The following is a 23,846-nucleotide window of genomic DNA, read 5'->3' on the forward strand; positions in this document are numbered from 1 at the left end:
ATGTATATGCGTGTGTTATGTGTATACACCAGTGTGTATGAGCCTCCTAATTAGGTGCAGAACCCATATTCTCTACGCTAAGAACCAACTGCAGAACACAGTGGGAACAGAGCTCTTTAAAAGAGAGAGCAAGCTGGGCGCTGGTGGCTCACGCCTGTAATCCTGGCTATTCAGGAGGCTGAGATCTGAGGATCGCAGAATTTCAGTCAGAAGTCAGCTGGGGTAGGAAAGTCCATAAGATTCTTATCTCCAGTTAACTAGCAACAAAGACCAGAAGTGGGGCTGTAGCTCTGGTGGTGGAGTGCTAACAGGACACTGCCAAGGCCCTCAGTGCAAGCCCAAGGACATACAAACAAACCAGGGTCATAATCGGGGCTTCCCTTGGGTCTGACACAGCCTTAGAGCAGCCACTCTATAGCCTACACTTACACTTACTGCTCCGTGTAAGTCCTGTGAGATCCTCGAATCCCTGCAAGCCCAGGGTTCGTGTGCAACAGGCCCATGCCTCTGCCCCTGCTCCAGGGCATTTGACAAAAGCCTGCCTGGGCCAGCTGAGCAGGGAACCTACAGAGGCTGCAGTGGCCTTGCTGGTCAGGAGGGGTCCGTGGCTGGCCCTGGGAGCAGCCCTGTGCATAAGGGCCAGTGCTGTGCTCACTGTGTTCCCAGTGGCCACATGGACTGAGCCCCAGAGAAATGTACTCTGCACAGGAGGGGGGGAGGAAGAGGAGGAGGAGGGAGGAGGAAGGGGAGGAGGGGGAGGAGGAGGAGGAGGAAGGGAAAGAGGAAGAGGAGGAGGGGAAGGAGGAGAAGGGGAGGAGGAAGAGGAGGAGGGAGACAAGGAGGAGGGAGGAGGAGGAGGAGGAGGGGGAGGAGGGGGAGGAGGAGGAGAAGAAGGCAGGGGAAGGCCACTTCAGTCTAAACCAATACCGCCCAGCCAGGGCTGCTGTAGCCGGAGGCCCTGGGTGTCCATCCTGGGGTGGGTGGCACCGTCAGCAGTGTCCAAGGACTCCAGGGCCCAAGAAGGGGCAGGAGACTCGCCCAGCCTTGCCATCTTGCAGGCCTGTGCAGTCCTTTGAACAGTACTTTGAACAGATGTTGTGAAACAAAATATTGTTGACCTGTTTCATCTGTACCTGGAATTACAGAGCCCCTGTCCCCGGGAAGGGCACGGGTCACCCGCACTTCTGAACTGGCTGGAGGTCTTTGTGGGAAAGAAAGCCCACCCCAGCGCCCGGCAGACCTGGACCCGCTTCCCCGGCTCCAGCACCCGCCCATGGGGTCCCAACAAAGGCGGGAACCCAGGCTGCAGACAGCTCGCGGGGTTCAACTGCTTGGGGAGGAGAGAGGGTGACCAGCTGGCTGAGGGCTGGGCTCAGGGCTGACTCCTTCCAAGGATGGCAGGATGCCGAGGGCCAGCCTGCCCCTGACCTGTAGATGGGAGTCTCTCTCACGAGCAATCCAGCACCCACCTAGGGAAGGGATGATGATGGGGGGGAGGGGGAGAGGGGGGGTAAAGGACAGAGGCCAGGTGGAGATGGTGGAAATGGGTCATCATAGTGGTGATAGTGCAGGAGGATAGTGGGGAGGGAGGAGGACAGCAGGGATGATGATGATGATGATGATGATGATGATGATGATGATGATGGGGATGATGATGATGATGATGATGGGGATGATGATGATGGGGATGATGATGATGATGATGGGGATGATGATGATGATGATGGGGATGATGATGATGGGGATGATGATGATGGGGATGATGATGGGGATGACGGAGATGTGAAGGGATGATGAGGATGCCCTTCAGCCGCCAGCCACCACTCCGGTCCCTCCCCAGGGCTGACTGCAGGATCCTCCTCCTGCCCTGGGGAGGGCTCTGTGCTGCGGGGGGCCTTCTGCATCCCCCCCTCTTAGCCTCCCCTCTCCTCCTCCCTGCCTCTCCCTTCTTCCTTCTCTTCCCCCGCTGCCCTTGTGCCTCCGTTTCCTCCTCCTCCCCTCTGATTTCTCCTACTTCTCACTCCCGCCTCCTCCACATCTTGAGAGCGGAGGGAAATGGAGGGGTGAAGGGGGCGGGGGGACCAGCTCTAGGAGGAAGGAGGCCCCTCGGAATGTGGACGGTGGACATTCCGGAGCTGTGATTTGATCTGGGCCTGTCCGCCTGGGTCCCCGCCCTCCGGGGTCCTTGTATACCGGGGTCCCCCTCCTCCGGGGTCCCCCTCCTCCGGGGTCCCCATCTCCGGGGTCCCCCTCCTCCGGGGTCCTTCTCCTCCGGGGTCCCCCTCCTCCGGGGTCCTTCTCCTCCGGGGTCCCTGCCCTCCGGGGTCCCCTCTCCTCCGGGGTCCCTCTCCTCCGGGGTCCCCGCCCTCCGGGGTCCCCGCCCTCCGGGGTCCCTCTCCTCCGGGGTCTGGCCGGGGTCTGGCATCGGGAGGGAGTCCGGGCCACATCCACTGGGCCCCATGGCCTCTGGGAGGGGCGGGGAGGAGGCTGCAGGTGCCCGTGGGAGGACGGAGGGCGGAGCACTCAGAGGAGGCACCGAGAGGAGGGAGGGCGGGGAGACAGGAGACGTCTGGACGGGAAGCCTGGGCCTTGCCCGCCCCCGCCCAGGGCAGCCGCCCGCCCCCCGCCAGTCCCCCCCTCCACCCCGGCCCCCTCCGCCAGTCCCCCCCTCCACCCCGGCCCCCCGCCAGTCCCCCCCCCACCCCGGCCCCCTCCGCCAGTCCCCCCCTCCACCCCGGCCCCCTCCGCCAGTCCCCCCCTCCACCCCGGCCCCCCGCCAGTCCCCCCCTCCACCCCGGCCCCCTCCGCCAGGCCCCCCCTCCACCCCGGCCCCCCGCCAGTCCCCCCCCACCCCGCCCGCCCTCCGCCCGCCCGCCCTCCCCCCGCTCGACCCCCGTCCCCTCCGCCCCCCGTCCCCCGTACTCGCCGCCCCCCGCCCCGACCGAGCTCGCGCCCGCGGAGAGCCCAGACGCCGCCTCCGCTGCCCCCTCCAAGCCGCCGGGAAGGCGCTCCCGTCCGTCCTCCAGGCCCGGCGCCCCGCCTCCCCGGCGGCTCCGCGGCCCGCCGGCCCCACGAGCCGCTCCCGCCCGCCAGCCTGCCGTCCCTCCCGACCTCGACGCCCCCCGGGCCTGTGGGCGCCCCGGGCCCGGCCCCCGGCGCGGAGGCCTGCCACTGCGGCTCCCGCGCCCCCGGCCGGGCCCCGCCCGCCCGCAAAGTTCAGAACCCACGCCCCCCCTGGGCAGCCAGGGCCCCACCCCGGAGGAACGCAGGGGGTCCGTCCCGCGCCCGCCCCTGCGGAGCATCCAGGCACAGCCTCCCGAAGGTGCCGGCGTGCCCAGCACCATCCTGACCTAAGGCAGGTGGAAAAGCACCCCCTCCCCACACCCCTCCCCCGGAAACCCCCCCACGACACCCTCTCCCCACACCCCTCCCCCGGAAACCCCCTCCCCGACACCCTCTCCCCACACCCCTCCCCCGGAAACCCCCTCCCCGACACCCTCTCCCCACACCCCCTCCCTAACACCCCCTCCCCACACCCCCTCTGCACACCCCCTCCCCACACCCCCTCCCTAACACCCCCTCCTCGACACCCTCTCCCCGCACCCTCTCCCCACACCCCCTCCCTAACACCCCCTCCCCACACCCCCTCCGCACACCCCCTCCCCACACCCCCTCCCCATACCCCCTCCCCCGGAAACCCCCTCCCCCGGAAACCCTCTCCCCGACACCCTCTCCCCACACCCCCTCCCCACACCCCCTCCCCACACCCCCTCCCCACACCCCCTCCCCATACCCCCTCCCCGACACCCTCTTCCCACACCCCCTCCTCACACCCCTCCCCCGGAAACACCCCCGACACCCTCTCCCCACACCCCTTCCCCACATCCCCTCCCCCGGAACCCCTTCCCCACACCCCCTCCCTGACACCCCCTCCCCACACCCTTCCTACACCCCCTCCCTAACACCCCCTCCTCGACACCCCCTCCCACACCCCCTCCCCACACCCCTTCCCCAGAAACCCCCTCCCCGACACCCTCTCCCCACACCCCCTCCCCACACCCCTCCCCTGGAAACCCCCTCCCCAAACCCCCTTCCCCGGAAATCCCCTCCCCAAACCCCCTCCCCTAAAACCTCCTCCTCGACACCCCCTCCCACACCCCCTCCTCACACCCCCTCCAAACACCCCCTCCCCGACACCCTCTCCCCACACCCCTTCCCACACCCCCTCCCCACACCCCCTCCTCGACATCCCTCCTCACACCCCCTCCCTGACACCCCCTCCTCACACCCCCTCCCAGACACCCCCTCCCAGACACCCCCTCCCAGACACCCCCTCCCCAACATCCCTCCTCACACCCCCTCCCGACACCCCTTCCCCACACTCCCTCCCCGGACACCTCCTCCCCGACATCCCCTCCGGACACCCCTCCCCGACACCCTTTCCCTGACACCCCCTTCCAGGTACCCCCCTTCCCAACATCCCCTCCCAGACACCCCCTCCCCAGACACCCCCTCCCCAGACACCCCCTCCCCAATTCCCCTCCCCAGACAACCCCTCCCCACCTCCCCTCCCCGGACACCCCCTCCCCAGACACCCCCTCCCCGGACACCCCCTCCCCACCTCCCCTCCCCAGACACCCCCTCCCCAGACATCCCCTCCCCGACATCCTCTCCCCGGACACCCCCTCCCCACCTCCCCTCCCGGGACACCCCCTCCCTGACACCCCCTCCCCACATGCAGCCCCCCTTTGCTTTTGAGCCAGTGCTCCATGGCAGGACTGTGATCCCTGGCAGGAAGGCCATGCCTTTCACCAAGTGACCCAAGCTCTCCGCGGCTGGGGGGAAGGGGGAGGAGCCACTAGAGGCTGGCTGGCCCCTTAGCCCAGGGTGGCCCCAGGGTCCTCCTGCCAGCTGGCTCTCAGGGGAGAGAAGGCCGGCTCCGCCCCAGGGCCCGAGCTGGTCTCGGCCGGTCCAGCCCCCGGCTTCCCCAGCTCCTGCCAGGCATCTTGGTCCCAAGGAAGTATCACCCACCCACGAGGTCCCATGGTTACCAACACGTTTGCGCTCACCGTTGAATTTCCCGGAAATGCCCATGCAGAGTTCCTGCAGGGCTGGCTCCCCCTCTGGAGTTTAATCACCTCCCTCATGCCACGAAAGTGTGGTGGAAGGGTTCCGCTCATTGCTGTTCAGGGGAATCAGGATGTAGCCTTTAGGGGTCTTGTCCCTGGGTGCATCTCTTTCCCATTTCTCCCTTTTCAAGCCTCAAAAGCAAACACATTTCACTTAGTGACCGCACACCTGTTGGCTAAGCAGAATTACAGGGCAGGCAGCCAGCTAGGTGAGCGTGTACTGTGGGAGTGAGGTGGTACTGTGGATGGAGCTTACAGGGGTCGCTGAGTCCTTAGGGTCCAAAAGTCTGGCTTGTACAAGAGTCTGCTAACTCGTGTACACCTTTCAGCCCTGCTCCCTGCCCAGCCTGGACAGAGCCACAGGTCCGGCAGGTTCTGGATCCCCCATGAGAAGAACTGAAGGCAGAGATTGGAGGTGGGACCTGGGAATCTGCATTTACCAAGTTTAAACCTTGGTGCCTGGGTTCTGCTTCTGCTCCTCCCCAGCCTACTTCATCCGGCTCTCCCAGGACAGTGGTATGCAGTGATTCATACTGAAGCTCCACAATGGAGCTAATGAGTGTAGAAACATTGGGAAATGGATGTCAGGGTCTAACTCTGCCTGAGATGATCAGGTGGGAAGAGTGGGAGATTCATAGAGGAAGGAGGGTGTGGGCGAGGCCATGTGTCCAGAGCCTATACAGCAGGCAGAACTGGGCAGGATTGGCTGTGCCAGGCCAGCCCTGGGCATGGGGACTGTTCCCTCCTTGTGGTCTTCCACACAAACAACAGCGGCAGCGTGTGCAGAAGGTCTGGTTCCAACAGCTCTTCGTAAAACGTTGTTTTATGTAAACAGCTCCAGTTTGGAAGAAGCAAGACTTTAGGAATGTTTTTCTTCCTCTGTCTGCCCCTGGACAACCCTTCCCTGGCTTTCTGGGGTTTCTCCTGCTTTCCTTCTTGAGAGTTAACACAGGCTTACGGGGCGGAGGCCAGGCTTTGGTGTCTTCAAGCTCCTCACTCCCAGACCATCTGAAGTCTGTCTTCATGTTGTATGGGTTTTGCCCACATCTCTATTGATATAAGTGGGATATTGGGTCTATGTGTATGGGGTTAAGGGGGCTTGAACTCAGGGCCTGGGTGCTGTTCTGTGGTATATATTTTTTTTCATTAAGGCTGGCACTCTACCATTTGAGCCATAGCTCCACTTCTGGCTTTTTGATGGTTAATTGGAGATAGGAGTGTCATGGATTTTTCTACTGGGACTGGCTTTGGAACACAATCCTCAGATCTCAGCCTCCTGAGTAGCTGGGATTACAGCTGTGAGGCACAGCGCCCATTGGTTGCTTGCATTTTGAGGGCAAGGATGAGGAAGCCATGGCCTTGTTCGCCACCGAGGCCTCCAGAGGTCTCGACAATCATCCCAGTGGGGTAGGGTGACAGGGACCAGTAAGCCAATGGCTCCAAAGCGTTGGGAAAATCAGAACTTGGTTCCATGGGTATGGACTACCTGTGTGACTTCATGCAAGGCATTGAACCTCCCGGAACCTCTACTTCTTCACCACTGTGAGAAACGTGGCTTAGGAGATCGTGGGTCCAAAACTCTCCCTTGACAGGCATACTCCACGAACGTACTGGTGCTGGTTGTGTGGAGCTGGGTTTTGTCCACAGGGAGTCAGGTGGGTGATGGGTAGCTTCTGCCCTTGAAGGCTTACAGTGCAGTTGAAGAAACAAATACACACCAACTCTGTCATCCATCCCATCCCCAGATGCTTGCCACCTGCTGTGTGTGCCAGGCATTGTGATGCGGATCCGCTTGGCACCCACCAAATGAGGATTAGCTGGTGGACCCTCAGTCTCAAAGGACATCAGTGCTGGCCAAAGCAGCAGGACTTGGGCCACACACCAGACCCAGTACACTAAATCCCTTTATAACTGGCCCTGGGGTCTGGAGGATTTCCCCCCTGCCCAGCTTTGTTCAAGGTCTTTCTCCCTGCATGGCTGAGGCCTAGTGACCACTAGATGGCACCAAAAGCAAAGGTTTGACCAGAAGTGTTTTCCCCCCCACCCCCCACCCCCCACCCTCTCCCTGTGCAACTACTGGGCCTTCCTGTGGCTTCTAACCAGCTCCAGGCAGGAACTTGGAAAGGAGGCTTCCTGTTGGGCTCTGACCCGGGATGGAGGGAGAGGGTTAATGCTAACCCCACTGATTGGGTGCCCATGGGCTTTACCACCACATTCCAGCCCAGTGCCAAGGGTGCAGGCCCCTCCCTGGGCAAGCACAGCAGGGAGTGTGGATCTACATCTGCAGGGTGGGTGGGCTCTGAGGGTCTGTGGTGTGCCAGTTCCCAGGGCTTCACCCCACGCCACACCCTTCACCTCCTGAGAGCAGCACGTCTCAACAGAGTAGATGCCCTGTGCCTGTGGTGTGGAGTCAGGAAGTAGACCCCAGGCCACAGAAAGACCCACATCTGACTGTCTCAGCTTTTCCACTCAGACTTAGTGTTGACAGATTCAGGAGGTGATGTTAGGTGATACTAAATCCCTTTGTAACTGGAAGTCCCTCTACTTTAGGAACATAGGCCAGGTTCTGTGTAAGCACAGAGAGAAGCAAAGCCAGAGCCCACCTTCTAGTGGGAGGCAGCAATTCCACGCAGCCCTGACTGGGGAAGGAGGGCTAGAGGAGATGGCAGCTTTAACAGTTCCTCCACCAGAAGCCGGTCCTGACAGCTGGGAGCCTGTCACCTATAGCCAGTTGGGTGCTCACGGAATACCCAGACTCAAGATCCCAGGGTCCTTCCCCCTGCCTATTTGCAGGTCCGGGGAACTCTGGTCTCCATTTCCTTCCCCGGCTGGTCATTGCTGTCTATCACATCTTCTGGAGTAACGGCAGATTTGTTGGTTGCTGGCAGGTCAGGGGTGTTGGGGAGGGCTGTGAGTAGGAAGAATAATGAAAGGATCACCCCAGGTATACAATGAGGATGCTTCTGTGTAGGCTGGAAGTGGCTACAGAACACAGCTCCCTTCTCCGGGGATCAGCACCGGAGCTCTGGGCTTACTCCCTTGGGGCCAGGGAGCAGCCCTCCAGCTCATGAGTCTGGAGGACTCAGTAGAAGTAAAATGAAGGCTCACTGGCCTGGTCAAGGGCCCTGGGTGTGGGCTGTGCTGTAGCCATGTCACTTACTGAACCCTGAGGCCACCTCCCCTGCTGTGGGGACCTCAAAGAAGGAAGGAAACAAGTGAGACCCCAGTTAAACCTGGACCTCAGAGCTTCACCTGCAGTGGGTGTCGGACAACTGGTATACATTCTCTGAGTGCTGGGGGTCCTACCTACGTCTCACCAATTTCATTGAGAAGAAAAGAGATGATCAGTCATGGAACAGAGAGTTAAAAACAAATCACAAAATCCTCCTGAGCACCGTGTAAGCAGAAAGGGAATGGCTGTGTCCTTTGGGCTTCAAAACCCCCCAACTCAACAGCTTCACCTCTGTGTCCCCTACAGGCTCTGGCTCCAACCCCCGTGCCCGTGGCCTTCACCCCAGCTCCACTGGAGGATGCAACCTCACGCCCTGAATTCTGCAAGTGGCCATGTGAGTGTCCCCCGTCCCCGCCCCGCTGCCCACTGGGGGTCAGCCTAATCACTGACGGCTGTGAATGCTGCAAGATATGTGCGCAGCAGCTTGGGGACAACTGCACGGAGGCTGCTGTTTGTGACCCTCACCGAGGCCTCTACTGCGACTACAGTGTGGACCGCCCGAGGTACGCAATAGGAGTATGTGCACGTAAGTGAGCGCTCCTTACCCTCCCACAGCCCCGCGCGCCAGCCCTGACCCAGGGCCTCTCTGCCTTGGCCCACGTGGCCAGGCTTCAGTTTGGCAGGGGATGCACTCCAAGTCCATGACTAGAGCCCATGGACCGGGGCCCTTCTGGGGCAAGGGTAAGGCCAGCCTGGCCGGGCTCCAGGGCCCTGCTTTGGCTCTCTTCTCAGTCCTGCAGACATTCTTCCCTGGGGAATGAGGTTCTACGAGAAAATACCTAAACTGGGTTTGCTCTTGTGGTGGTTAGGACCCTTGGATAGACGCCCGTGTTCCCCCCTGGGGTCACTGCGAGGTCACTACAGAGCTCCAGATAGTTGAGAAATGCTGCAAATTAGAATAACACGTGCGACTGAATAAATCCAACAACCCTGGAGTAATGAAAATAAGCAGCTTGCAGGTGCCGTGTCCCATAAGCCATACTCTTCCAGTCCCGATCATCATTTTTAACTTTGTAGTCCTTTCTTCTTATAGTGACCGCCAGGGAGCCCTTGTCTTCTGCTATATCTTAATGGTTTGATCTGTTTGGGGTCCTCTACTAATATTCCTGTTGGTTAGCAATGACTACTGTACACCTTCCTTATCTTTCACATGCTCTTGTCCCAATTTACAATATTTACAATAGTGTGGCTGTGTAAATATTATGTACTGTAACAAGAAAGAGTACTTGCTTGGATTTCCTTTTCATGATGCCTTTTGTTTATGCCCAGAGATTCCAGTTGCTTTGGTTTTTCTTCACTCTTGATCTTTATATTCTTCTTCTTCTCTCCTTTCTTCCGGTGTTAGGTCATGTGTAGTTTCTCCTTTCTTTGTCCCTAACAAACACCTTTCTGAGATATCATGACCTACGTCTATCTGGACTTGTATTTTTTTTTTTCAGTTTGAATCACATAAGCATTACTCAAATTAAATGACCCAACTTAATGAAAAGAGGGAACCTGGCATTATGATACAGCAGCTTAACTTTTGAGAAGTTTCACAGTCTCATAAATCTCTTGTCCCTTAGTGCTGATACAAGATAACCCATAATTATAATTCTGTATAGACCCCACATTATAGTCCTGAGGTGGGCATTGATAAAGGTTATGCACATAATTCCAAGTCAAAAATTCCTATCTGAGCCTCGGGTAATTAATAACACATTAATTTATTAACTTGGGGCTCATTCCTCTCTTTTATCAAAATCCGGTTCCTATTTCAGCTTTCATACATGGAATGTGGTTTTGGCTTCGGATGTAACCATGCTTCCCTATCCTTCCAATCTTTTTCTTTTTACTGGTATGCATTATTAGCCCTGCTAAACAATGTGGTCAAAGAGAACTTGAATCACAGAATCATTGCTAAAAATGTTATTCCTGAGCCTCGGTGCAGACTTGTTGAGTGAAATCCTCAAAATGGGTTGGGATGAGAATGTTTCTCTGCATAGTAAAGCTCAAGATGGTTATGTGTCCACAGCCAACTGTTTCCCTCTTTCCTATATCCTGGGTGGAAGACCTGGACCAGCCTCTCTGTGCTAGACATGGCCCCGGGCTCTTTTCCTTGTTTGACTACTGTCTTCAAGGTCATTCCCTGTGATGCTCCTAATCTATAGAGCTGTACTGGGATCTTACCATGTGCAGGCCTTGTACCTTTTCAGACATGTTCGATGTGTCTAGAGTCAGCCCTCCCTGCTTGCCATCTCCACTTCTCCATACCCTCACCACTTACGGGTCCTGCCTTCATTCACTACAACCTTCTAGCCCCTTGCTACCAAGAATCTCCATGTATTTCCTGTCCACTCCATAGGCAAACAAGCCAACAAAACAAACCCGTCAGCTCAGTATTTCAACAGGCTTTTATATTTCCCAAGGGTACCCCGGTCAGATAGGCTTGCAGACACTGGACTAAATAAAGTGGGTATTGCAGAACCTCTCCTGTCCATTGCCAAATTCCCAAATGAGCTGCCATAAGAGGCCTTTTCATTCCAAACCCATCTGAACACTGAACTCTCTCATTCAGATACGTCCTTCCCTACCTGCCTTCCATCGCATGCAATGCACACATACACACACAACTCACTAGCGTCCTACTGAACATGCTTCCCTGCTGTGCGAGTGTGTGAGACCCTAATGCAAGAATGAAGAGACATCGGGGTCTGAATGAACAGAGAAAAGACTACCCCTGTAGCAGTCAGAAAAGAATAGTTCCTCTAACAGCCAGCCTCTGCACAGGGCAGCTCAGGCATGAGCGAAGTTGGCCTTTGGAGATTTGCATGTAGGAAGCGCACGACAGGGCAGGTGATGAAAGTGAGTAATTCCAGCGCTGGCAGGGATGACGGGAAGCTGGTAAATGCGGGCCTTGGCTCCCAGAAGTTGCCCTTCTGGCACACAGTGGCCAGGAGAAGAATGAACTGGTCTTGTCCAGTCTGCTCAGTTTTGAAGAGAAGCCAGAAATCCAGGCTTGTGGTGATTTGTAAATGTTGGCAATGCTTTAAAAAGAAAAAAACCAAAACATTTTTTAAAGGAACGTTCTGCGGGCCAAACTGAATGCTTCATGGGTAGAATGTGGCCCTGTCTTCGACTGTGTGGCTATTTCAGTTGCACCAACACCACGATTCAAGTGGCCAGGTCAGAGCTGAGGGCAGAATGGTTGGGGAGGAACACTGTGACAGTTCCAGGCAGATGGACTTGGCGTTTCTAGATCCTGGCTCTGCCTCTTGCTAGCTATGTGACTGAGAACACAGCACTTAAAGATCTTGCTGCAAAACCAGTCTTTTATGGAGTTGAGGAAGGGAATAAAAATAAAAAGTAAAAATAAAACAAAACAAAGACCCAAGTGAGTACCGCCCTTGTGTCTTTTGATTTCCCTTGTTCAAACTTCGCCTAGCCAACATCACCCCAGCCCTGTTCTCAGCCATGCTGAGGGGAGAGAGCAGGCCCCAGCCGGGCTCAGTAACCTCCTCCCCCCGCCCCTGGCTGGGAGGGAGGGAATCCTAACTGCAGTCTTTGCAGCCAGAGCGGGCTCCCAGCACGGTCCCCAAGCGGAGCTGTGACTTCAGTGACTCCTTGTCCTCTTCAGTCTCAGCTTGCTCCTGGAGGACCACGGAACACACAATGCTGTCCTTTCTGGTGTGTCTGTGGGGGGGGGGGCTGACTGTCACCTATGGGGAATGTGGTAGAGATTTCCTCACCAGCCCCTCCATCTGCCCAGTGATGTTTTCATGTGGTGAGCCTGGGTAAGTGGTCCCCGGGGGATGGAGCTGCCTGCCTGCCTACTGTCCCTCTCCCCTGGGGAATGGGGAGGCAGCCGCAGCCCTAGCAGAAGATCAAGCTGACTGCAGCCCCCCAGAAAGGCTTCCTGGGCTGCACTGAGCCTTTCAGTCAAGCTCGATAGAAGCTGGCCCGCCTCATCATCTCTCCAGGAGCGAATCCTCTCATTAGGTATAGAGAGCGACAGAGGAAGGATCCCCCAAGTCTCCTGATGGGGTGGTCCACAACCATCACACACCTGACACTCTCTGGCCAGTGAGGAGCAGGCTCATGCCCCATGTCCTTACCCACAGATCCAGGGATACCGGGGCACCTTCTAGGCACCGTGTTACCCCACCTCGGCTGTAAGCTGCACTTACATGGGATCAGTCTCTAAGGAATTCCGAGTGTGGACAAAGCAGCAGCACACAAGGCCAGGTCTACTTCCTGGCCTGCCGCACGGGCTGGGTGCCAGGATCTTCGGAGCTGCTCACCTGCTCCGCTGACAGCTGGTGAGCAGCCGGTGAGGGAATCGCTGTGCGGAGGGCCCCGGGCCTCAGTGCTGGCTTCCCCTCGGTCTCCTCACCCTGGTCAGAGTGAGTGTGGGCTGCAGCCTCCTCCTGTTCCCTCTCCACCAACACCAGCACACTGACCACGGACTGTCACGCGTATGGCTTCACGCCCACATTGACGCAAACGCACTGACACATTCACACTATGCACTCACACTGACACACACGCACACACTCACACATACGGATTCACTCACACAGTGACAGGACACACTGACACAATGCCAAGCTGGGTGGCTCAACTCTTGCTTCCGCTTCTCCCCTCATCCATCCTTCTTCCACTGGTGTTCCGTAGGAGGAAGTGGGGGTGTGGGATGGAACCCCTGGGGTGCAGCCCCTCTCAGCTCCATCACTCACTAGCTTTGTTATCACGAGCAACTGAACCAGTCCACACCTTTCCTGTCTGCGGAATGAAGATAAATATCTCCCAGTTTAGTCGGCGGGAGGCCGGCCGGAGGTTATGGACCGTGGCCTGTGGCGCCAGGTGGGGTCCGTGCATGCTTGTGTGTCACCTTCCCATGCCACCTTCCTGGATAACCACGCCCCGGGAAACCAGCAGCCCCAGTCTGCTCCCCACGGTGACCTGCTCAGACATGCAGCTTTGCTGCCCTGAGATTCGGTTTTGCTCTATGTGACTATGGTTCCTTATAGGACAAAATAAGTAATGCAGCGAGCACAACACAAAGACCCCAGGGCCGAGCCAGCCAGCCTTCACTGCCCCTGATGCCAGGATGCATTATTAGCACCACCACCTCCCGCCAGGCTGGTGGACTGGAGACAGCACAGAGAGAGCGGATTCCACTCTTCCCTCCTGCGGTGGTCCTAGGCCCCTCCACCTGCACATCCAGCTGCCCCCAGATTAAAGGTGGCCTCTGATTCAGTCACCTCTATCCCGTTCCTGGATCCCCAGCCTGCATAGCCAGCACCTCACAGACTCTCCAAGACCCTCTAGCACTTCCATTTCAATCCCACATCCCTCACCACCGGCTCCTCCAAAGAAGACAGATCACTGGACTCAGGGGAAAGCTGGGTGTCCTTCTGGACCCCCACTCCTCCCCCGCCCCCACCCTCCACCAGCAGGTCCTGTCAGCTTTCCTTCCAAATGTGCCCAGGATCCTGCCTGGGTGTGAGCTGCCAACCGCTCCTGCCCAAGTTAAGGCAGCCTCCCACTCTGCCCGTTGCCCACGCAGCTGCCCATGGGCCTTGTCTGCCTCTGGCTGCTGTCTAGATGGTGCCTGGGCAGAGGGAAGTCTGGCCTGGAGCGCCTGCGCTCCCTGACCCACCGCCCGCTGTGTTTGCAGAGGTGGTCGGCGTGGGCTGCATCCTCAATGGCGTGCGCTACACCAACGGAGAGTCCTTCCAGCCCAGCTGCAGGTTCAACTGCACGTGCATGGACGGCGCGGTGGGCTGCACGCCGCGGTGCCTCCGCACGCGGCCCCCGCGCCTCTGGTGCCGCCAGCCCCGGCGTGTGAGCGTGCCCGGCCAGTGCTGCGAGCAGTGGGTGTGTGAGGACGACTCCAGGAGGCCGCGCCAGACCGCCCTGCTGGACACCAGCGCCTTCGGTAGGTGCGCTGGGCCCTGGGAGGACGCAGGCCCCGAGTCACACCACCCGTGTACCACGCTGCGGGGGGGGGGGGGGAGAGGGGTGTCACACCACCCGTGCACCACGCTGCGGGGGGGGACCCATCCCCCCATCTGTGCAGTGGAAATTCCACCATCAGCCCGTCTCCTTAGTGGTGCTCCGGCATGAAAGCAGGCAGAGCCTTGTGAAGAGCAAAGCCTCCCTGCCAACTCCATTGTTACCCCTGCGTGAGCAGCTGGTACAGGGTAGGAGTGGGAGGAGGTGACACTAACCAAGACTCCTGATGTCTCCTCTACTGTAGAGGATGAGGAGCAAGTGAGGCTTCAGCCAGGAGGGTCTAATATAAGGAGGCCCTGGAAAAAAAAGGAAAGGGACAGGCCTGTTGGTTTCACATTGCTGGAGGGAACATAGCCCAGTGCTAGTAGACACCTGTGTATCACATAGGTGGATGAATGGATAAATAGATATATGGGTGGCTGGACAGTAGATAATAAATGGATGGAGGATGGGTGGATAGATGGGTGGATGGGATGAATGGATGAAAGATGGATGGATAGATGGGTGGAATGGATGGATGATATGTATATAGATGGATAATGGTATGATGGGTGGATGGATGGATGGTTGATGGATAGGTGAATGGTGGATAGATGGATGGGTGATGGATAGATGGATGGGTGATGGATAGATGGATGGATGGGTAGATGGATGGATGGATGGATGGGTGGAATGGATGGATGATAGGTGGATGGATGGATGGATGATGGATTGATGGATGGATGGATGGTGGATAGGTGATAGATGAATGAATGGTGAATGGATGGATGGATGGATGGATGGATGGATGGATGGATGGATGGATGGATGGATGGACTATGAGGATCTGAACTAGGGCAGCGAGTGCAGAGGTAATGAAGACCTGAAAAATGGAGGAGGTGTTTCTTGAGTCAGCTTGAAGCTGCATGGGGTGAAGGAGAGAAGACAGCGGGAAGAGGTGAGGGGGAGGCGGGAAGGGTGCAGGGGAGCACCAGGGGCATTTGCTGCAGTGGGAGTCAGGGGTGAGGACATCTCTTCCCAGCAGGGGACCTGGAGGAAAGGGGTGGCCTCGGGGTTAGTGATGCCAAGTGTCCCGCATCTCATAAACCATGAGGAGTGCGTGAGATGATTCGGGGCTGTGCAGAGGACGCCTCTCAGCCTCAGCACCGGCTGCGGTTTGGACTGGTGGGGTTCCCTGGGGGAGGGCTGTCCTGAGCAGCGGAGGAAGTGCACCAGCATCTCCCCTTCTGCCCACTCAATGCAGTAACACTGGCCCAAGTTATGAGCACCCCCAAGCACCCCCAGACAGGGCCAGATGAACCCTGAGAGACACAGCAGCCCAGGTGGAGAAGCCATCTGGTCTCAGGGGGAGGAGGTAGTAGGCCAGCTTCCCCACCCCAGCCCCCTTCAGCAAGGCCACACAAGGGTCACTGGGCGGGGGGCTGGGGGAGGGAGGAGGCTGTCTGTGCCTTGTGTGTGGCCCAGTAACCCCATTCTCACTGAACACAAGCACAGCTCCTGCAGTAGAGGAAGTGACCCAGAAACCAAAGCCCTTTCACGACCCTCGGTAAATCCCCTGCAGCCTGCTGATCCCCTGCACGCCTCCTCCTCAGCTGGCAGCCTGCCCAGCCCAGCCCGGCCCTCCTCTGTCCCTGGCTGGCTGTGCTGGCTCTCTCCCTTGTGTGTGGGAACCCCTCGATCTCAGGTGTACCCCTGTATTCATTCACCAGCATCCCTACACTCCCACGAGCGCCAGAGGCTGAGGACAGAGCCCTGATCGCCCTTCTGTCTCTTTGGACCCTGACCCTAGTTAGGTTCTTCTTTTCTTCTTCTCTCCAGCGTCTCTTTCCCTTCTTCCCTTTTCCTATTTACTAATTCCTTTTCTCTAGCCTTGTTATACTCCCTCTCCCCACTTCCTCTCTCTCTCTCCATTTTCCCCTCTCTCTGTTCCCCCTCTTTTTCCATCTCTCTTCATCTTTCTACCCCCTTCCTGCCCCGCCCCTCCACACTTCCTGTTTCTGTGAGCAGGAATTTCTCAGGTGCCTGTGTCCTGTCTTGCCCCCAGGGAGTCCTCTGACTTACCTGACTTCTGCTTTCCTGGGTCTCTAGCTCTCCACCCTCCACCTCTCAGCCCATGGCCCAGAACCCACCCAACTGCTGAAGCTGCGGAAGAGCTGCTGGCTGCTCCGGCTGACAGTGGATAGGCAGACAGTCCCAGGGATGGGGCTCACTGAGGGACAGGGGCCGAGGGAGCGCATTCCTGTGTGCCATGCCCTCCCTCCTCAGCCCAGCACTGGGATTCAGCTGCAGTCAGTCCCACTGACGCCCCCAGCCAGAGCAGAAACCCAGACAGGGGCGTGAGCACCTTGGATGTTACACAGCTCAAAAGCAGCAGTGCAGAGTTGAGCTCAGGTTACTCGGTGTGGAAGCCTTCACGTTCTCCCCTCAGCATAGCTGGCAGGCAATGTTAGAGGCTGTGAGGCTACTCACCATTGGCTAGCCATAAATACACAGTACCCTCTCCTTCTAGCATCAGGCTGAATGCTTGGATAAACGCCGTCAGAGTTGACAACCCCATACAGCACATGCTATTGTCCCATGAGGAGGCTGAAGGTCAGATGAGGTTCCTAAGGCTACACAGCTTGTAGATGGCAGACAAGGACTTGAACTTGGGTCTACTTAACGCTAAAGATGATTTTTCCATCCGTACATTCATACTTCCTGTCGATCATAAAACTATGAAGACCAGACAAAAGCCTTCCTTCCCTGGGTACCCAGTCCAGTGAGGAGCCAGTTCTCGGGCTGTCTTTGTCTCTACCTCCCTGTCTGTCTGCCTGTCTGTAAGACTCAGAGAGGGACCGTGTTGATGGTGCAGGCTGAGGCCTGGTGGGGACTGGAGGCTCATGGGAACTCTGGTGTTCATCTGCAGCTGCTGCAGGTGAGGTGGAGCCCTGGCACAGGAACTGCATGGCCTACACCAGCCCCTGGAGCCCCTGCTCCACCACCTGCGGGCTGGGCATCTCCACTCGGACCTCCAATGTCAATGCGCGGTGCTGGCCGGAGCAGGAGAGCCGCCTCTGCAACCTGCGGCCGTGCGAGGTGGACATCCACGCCTTCATCAAGGTGGGTGCCCGGCAGAGGCGGGCCTCGCAGGCCCGGCAAGCAGAGAAGGCCAGCTTCCGGCTGGCGCCCGAGCTTCCCACCAGGGCCCTTGTGGCAGGTGTGGGTACAGTGACCTGCTGGGGGGTGCTTTGGGGTGACCCGGGTCACAGATGGTGCTTTGTGAGCTTCACTCCCTGATGCTTTTGCAGTCACCATCCCCAGCAGCAACAAGCAGCCCCCCAAACCAAAGCACACTAAACAAAGCTCATACCCGTTTGCAGTTGGGAAGCAGGATGGGTCTTGGGCTCTCTAATGAGAGGTTGCCCAGGTGACCAGCTGATCCAGCATCCCACACTGCTCTTCGGACGTCTGCCTTGCCCTCTGTTCTAGGACAGTTTTTCCACCCAGTTTTGTTTTGGTGATTGTGGGGCCCTGTGGAGTCCTCTCTCCTGCAATCTCTAAGCCCCACAGAGCTGCACCTGCTCTGCCCACATCTCCAGCATGGTCCTGGGGCACGGCAGACTCCAAGAACCACAGGGGCAAAGCACAGTGTACCAGGCACAGAATTGTACCAGAGAGACAGAAAAGGCCATGTGCCTCCATCAGCCTTCACCCCATGGAAGAAGGATGGAGAGACACTGACATTAAGTCAAGCCCAGCAAAGACATTATGTGATAAGAATACTTAAGAGCAAGGTTGCGATGTGTGTGTGTGTCTGTGTGTGAATCATGCCCCTGATTGTGAAGCCCCAGGCCAGCTCAGCCACTAGCTAAACTGTAGGTAGAGGTAGAGTTTGATTGGCTGAAAGAGCTCTTAACTTCACATACCAGAGAGATCATGATGCACATACATACATAAGCAAGGCGAAAGACCAGGAGGGGAGGGAGGCTGAGTAGTATGAGAAAGAATTGAGCACAGCAAGGCCTCCCTACCCTGTGTCATGCAGTCTACCGCCTGAGGGATGAGGCTGGGTCTCCCTGGGCTGGCTAGTGTCTATCTCTGCTTGGAGAAGCTGTGACGCAGAGGGGGCGGACCGAGGGCTTGGAGGGGTGGGTTGTATATTCTGTGTACATTCTCTTGTTTCCTGCAGGCAGGGAAGAAGTGTCTAGCTGTGTACCAGCCAGAGGAGCCCACGAACTTCACTCTGGCAGGCTGTGTCAGTGCACGCTCCTACCGACCAAAGTACTGTGGAGTCTGCGTGGATAACAGGTGTTGCATCCCGTACAAATCCAAGACGATCGAGGTTTCCTTCCAGTGTCCCGAGGGGCCCGGCTTCTCCCGACAGGTCCTGTGGATTAATGCTTGCTTCTGTAACCTGAGCTGTAGGAATCCCAATGATATCTTCGCAGACTTGGAACCCTACCCTGACATCTCAGAAATTGCCAATTAGGCAGGTACGACTCAAAGGGTTTGGGGGCCTGCCTCAAATGATTACAAAGTAGCCAGCCCTCGGGGCCAATAACTTCACAAGGGAACATTCTTTGAATACTCTCTACTCCTAATCAGCCCGATCCAAATTCACAGCCTCCTTTCCTGTCTTCAACTGCTCAGACGAGCCTAGATGGTGCTGCTCAGGCTGAAAACCACAGGTCCCCTCCTTGGTTGCTTTCTGCACCATGCCAAAGAAAATGTCTGTCTCTCCCTACTCTGGACAAGACCCAAGCCTGATCCAACCTGCTCAAGTCATCGGAAGTCCTCGTGTCGCAAGGAATGCAAGAGGCCGGAGATCTAGGATCCCCAGTTTCCTCTTTAGATACCAAACTAGAAGACCTTTGGGATCCATTCAGAAGGATGGACAGAATTGGGGACCCTAGAAGAAGCTATTATTTGGACTCTCTCATATGGGGCTCTAAAGACCAGTTCTGCTCTTAGCATACCAACATTTGTAGCTATGACTCCAAAGATAAGCACACTGCAAGAACACCAGATGTTTGCCAAGGAAGTAAATGGTTGTTTCTGATTTTTAATGGAAAGGGGGATTTCTCTGATCTGAGCTTTGTCAAGTTCAAATTTCTCTTTCCCCACGAAACTGTGAAGGGTCCAAAGTGGGTTCATCCCATCCTGAAATGAATTTGATCAAACTCCCACTGTTGTTCATGGGAAAGCCCCCAGACAATCCAGACAGGGTAAAGTCAGCTCATTTCAGCAGCAGCGAATGACCAGAGCACTCAATGCTGTTGACGATGGACTGTCCTTGAGAAGCTGGCCAGGGTCTTCCTTACATCTTAATTGTCTCTCTGACTAGGGCTTGTGGAAGTGGGTGAGGCCCTCAGGACAATCTCTCCGCCCTCTGAGTGGTGTCCTAGATACCCTGTGAAGTCCAAACCAGATCTACCAGGCTGGGTATGGATCAAATTGAAATCTGGTTCACCCTTCATCAGTCTGGATGGCCTCCAGGGCTCAAGTTTATAAAACCACAAAGGTCTCTGAGCTCTGGACACATCTCTGTCTGCTGCCATGACTTATGTCATAGCTTTAGGGACTACAGATCAACACAACTTAACTTTCTGATGTGAGGCAGAGGTTGACCAGATGTTTAGAAATATAAATAAATGTATTTCATAGAATTTAAAAACCAAAGAGGGGTTGGAAGGAACAGAAGGTTGTTACATGCGGAACTGGGACTATTATTTATTTTGTTAGTAGAAAACACCATTTACTGTCACATTATTTTCATTTAGTACCTCTGATGTCCTCTACACATTGTTTTCAGTGTTTTACATGTACTTGCTCCTTGAATCTTCATGGTAATATTAGGGAGTTCCTTTGCTATCTCTGTACTTATAAATGTGAAATAGAACCTTAGATAAAGAAAGGTAAAGAAACAGCATGGGCCACTCACATCTGCATGGTCTAGCTTCATAATCCCCTGCTTTTCCTGCTTCTGAATATGTCAAGCTAGAAAACATATTGCAGTAAGCAACTTCTTGCTCTTATTATTGTCTAGCTTCTTTTCAAGTGAGTATCTGACTTGCTGATAATTGAGGTACCTAAGCCTACAAAATATGTTGCTTAGAGAAAAATCCTTGTATCCCCTATAGACCATCTCTCCTGCAAATGAGAAGCAGCTCACAACAAATGTGCCCAACTCTGCATATTGGTGGATCTAAAGATGGCTGCATGCAGAGGCAGAGAAGGACTGTACCAATGTGACTTCACATGGGTAGAGCCTTGCGTGAAGCGCACAAGGGTGAATCAAACAAATTGTGCTAAACTGCTTTGATTTAGAAGGGCTTCCCATCAGTTTAGAAGTGCTCTTCTCCCAGTTGGGTGAAAAAAATCTATTTTTTTTTAAATCAGGGAAAACCTTATGTGGAGTGCTATAGGAAGAGACTTAATATTTCAAAGGAATGGATGTGTAAGAATTTTCGTGTAAAGAGAACTTACTCCATGATGAAACCCTTTTCTGAGTTTGTGGCTCACGTTAGAAACACTAACATTAACATTTAAGCCCATATGAAATTCAGCAGAAACTCTAATGTATCCTGATTTTGGAAACTGAGGTTAGCTTCCACTATAATCAGAAGACTGGTTGGAGGAGAGGAGACTGTCCTGGGGAGGGATAGCTTGGGGTGGCCAGTGGGACTGGGCTACTACCTTTTGAGAAATAGACACAGCCTGCTGGGGGTGGATTGCAGAGCGAATGCTTCCACTGATGAGTTAAAGCCTAAGGCAGGAGTTGTGCCCAAGGTAATGGAGTTCCTTTTGACAGACAGAATTGTCCTGCAATGGTGTGGTCTGATCCAAGAAAAATCAAGAGTAATAATTATAATGAAAGTGTTCATTTACTGAACATCCAACTGGTGCTCAAACCTTACATTATCTTATCAGTTATCTCTATACTTAGGTGTACACTTCTCCTCCTCATTTTATATAGAGAAACTTTGAGACAAAGAGGCTAAGGAGTTGGAGTTCAAACCCAAGCTTGTTCTGTTGTACCTCGCTTTGGGGGGCGGGGAGAGAAGGGTAGACTTCTCAGAGCAGACCCTGGATGTCCTATGGGAGATTCACATTGGCAAGGATTCAGACTGATCCAATAGGTCTTCCCCTGGTCTCCTGTAACCTTATGCTCTAGGATGAAGGGAAGGCACAATGACTTAACCTTCAATGAAGGTTCAGTAGCTAGACCAAGTGTCTCAGGTGTTCTGGGAGAACCAAACCATTGGTTCTTGCTGGAGCCATCATAGCTGTCTGGCAGGGCCCCTAACATGCCACTCTCATCAGAAGACTGCTGCGGGTCTATGCTGCCCTGTCTCCTTGCTCCTCATAGTCGGCTCAAGACATTGCCATTGCTCTAGTTGAGTGGTGCGCTGGCTCAGTCTCACAGGTAAATAATTTAAGGTCTTCCCAACCAGAAAACGAAAGACCAGGATTCCAAACCCAGGATGCGCTGATACCCGAGCCATCTTTTTTTGACACTCAGCCAGTTACCCTGCCTTCAAATCACAAGAACAACTCTTCCAGGAGGTGCTTTATTGAACAGAGGTCAATACGTTGATGGAAGAAGACTCAGAGGTTGATAAGAGAAAGTAGTTCTGAAGGATAGCCTTGCCCCCAATCTCCTTAAATCATACTGTGTATGTAGAAGAACTGTGGAGAAGCAGTGTAGCCCGGCTTTCATGTCGAATCACATCATTGCTTTATAAAGACACAAAGCAACCACGATGATAGGCCATGATGATGGTAGGGGTCCCTCATGATTGGAAGGGCCGACTGTATTCTTGCACATGTGTGTGTGTATATATGTATGTATGTATCTAGTTCTGAAACTGTGATTTCATATTTAAATATGCCTACCACCATTTTTGTAAGTGAATAAACAATACATGTGAGAAAGTGCCTTAGAATTTCCCACGAGAGGCATAATCACTGTTGGTCAGTCTGTCATGTTTTATCATTTGTGTAGCGTGGAACGTGTTTGCTCAACGTGGCAAGTTCTCGTGACACCAATTCTTTGTTTATGGCTTTTCTCCTTAAAGCGATAAATAAATCATCAGCAAAGTTCACTCACTGGATTTTGGATTTTTCTCTTGTATTCGGTTGTTGTGAGGCATTCCATCACAGTGCAAACGTTGGACATTAGGTCCCAGATAGCTTATACATAAACCTAAATGTAGCTTAGAGACATTCATTCTGAGAAGACCAGAGTCGTCCATGGAGTCTGGCTACAATACAATCATTCATCTCAAATGGAATCTCAGGCATTCACTTACTCATTACCAAATACTACTCAGTATCTCTAATTGGACTATGAGTACTTCAAGGTTCTGGGGGCCAGGTCTGCACAGCACAGAGCCTGGCACATGACAAGAGGCTGAGGAGCCAGAGCTGGGTGGCTGGGCGGAGAATCTGTTACCATCTATCTTTGAGCCAAGTAGAGCCTGGAGAGGCATAAGGAAAGCAGCCAAATGTGCTGAAAACAGACCTAGACTGTGAGCCTCCTGTTCATACTTCCCACTATAGCTAGGATGACAGGTGTGTGCTAGTATGCCCAGCTTTTTCTGTTGAGATAGAGTCTTAGGAAATTTTGCACAGGCTGGCCTTGAACCATGATCTTCCTACTCTTGGCCTCCTTCATAGCTAGGATGACAGGTGTGAGCCCCTGGGACCCAGTTTATTTTAGTGTTTGTGTTTTGTGCTGTAACTTGAGTAGCAACCCAGCATCTTTAAGGCTGGAAGGGCAGATCTGCCTTTTTTCTGCATAGCACAGAGTGTATGTATGTTTATCTGTATACGCTGACATGCAGATGTTTGCCTGTCTCTTTTGATCCTTTCTGGCCAACCTGTTCTCATCCCTTCACCCCAAAACTTTTATGATAATCCAATTCAAGCCACCAGGAGACTCAATTCCAACCAAAATAATAATAATGATTGTCACAGGAATCACTTCCAAGAGCACCGCTATCTTCCAGTGCCATTGTTCCAAAACTGCAAGTTAAATTGTGACGTCCCAGCGGTGCCTCAGGTTGAGATAAATGTGTAGATTTGGGGGGAAATTCACAAGGGAATCAAGTGGTTGATGTTTTAAGAAAATAGGTTTGGGGAAATGTTTGGAGAATCTTATTATGAAGCATATAGCACTTGCTGCATCGTGGCATACACCTGTAGTTCCAGCTACTGGAGGAGATTGCTTGAGCCTGGAGATGTGAAGCCAGCCTGACCAACACAGAGAGACTCTATCTCGAGATGTCAGCATCCTCCATCACCTCACTGAGAAAACAGAAATGTGAAGACTTGCCTTTGTATTCAGAAATCCAAGCTCTAGCTGAATCTGGACTCTACAGAGAAGAAAAAGCTTCTTCTAAATCTCTTTATTTTTAACCCCAGTACTAACAATTTGGATTTCTTAATCCAGTCCATAAAAAGAGGCAAAGCAGATAGAACTAGGTGTATCAATAGCACTGAGG

The 23,846-nt window shown here is 54.7% G+C and overlaps 1 protein-coding gene across 1 annotated transcript in view; it reads left to right on the forward strand.

Annotated features, from left to right (window-relative positions):
* The window catches only part of Ccn4 (cellular communication network factor 4), a 24,763-nt gene extending 2,318 nt beyond the window's left edge, over positions 1-22,445 (forward strand). Inside the window, exons 2-5 of the mRNA XM_042699905.1 lie at positions 8,608-8,887; positions 14,021-14,281; positions 17,267-17,460; positions 18,530-22,445. Of these exons, the coding sequence (XP_042555839.1) occupies positions 8,608-8,887; positions 14,021-14,281; positions 17,267-17,460; positions 18,530-18,829 (1,035 nt within the window). The 3' untranslated portion in view covers positions 18,830-22,445. The remainder of the gene's footprint in view (positions 1-8,607; positions 8,888-14,020; positions 14,282-17,266; positions 17,461-18,529) is intronic.
* The last annotated feature ends 1,401 nt before the right edge of the window (positions 22,446-23,846 follow it).

The sequence above is a fragment of the Dipodomys spectabilis genome, unplaced genomic scaffold (assembly GCF_019054845.1).
Source record: "Dipodomys spectabilis isolate Male_0828 unplaced genomic scaffold, ASM1905484v1 ptg000264l, whole genome shotgun sequence".
Taxonomy (NCBI): Eukaryota; Metazoa; Chordata; class Mammalia; order Rodentia; family Heteromyidae; genus Dipodomys; species Dipodomys spectabilis.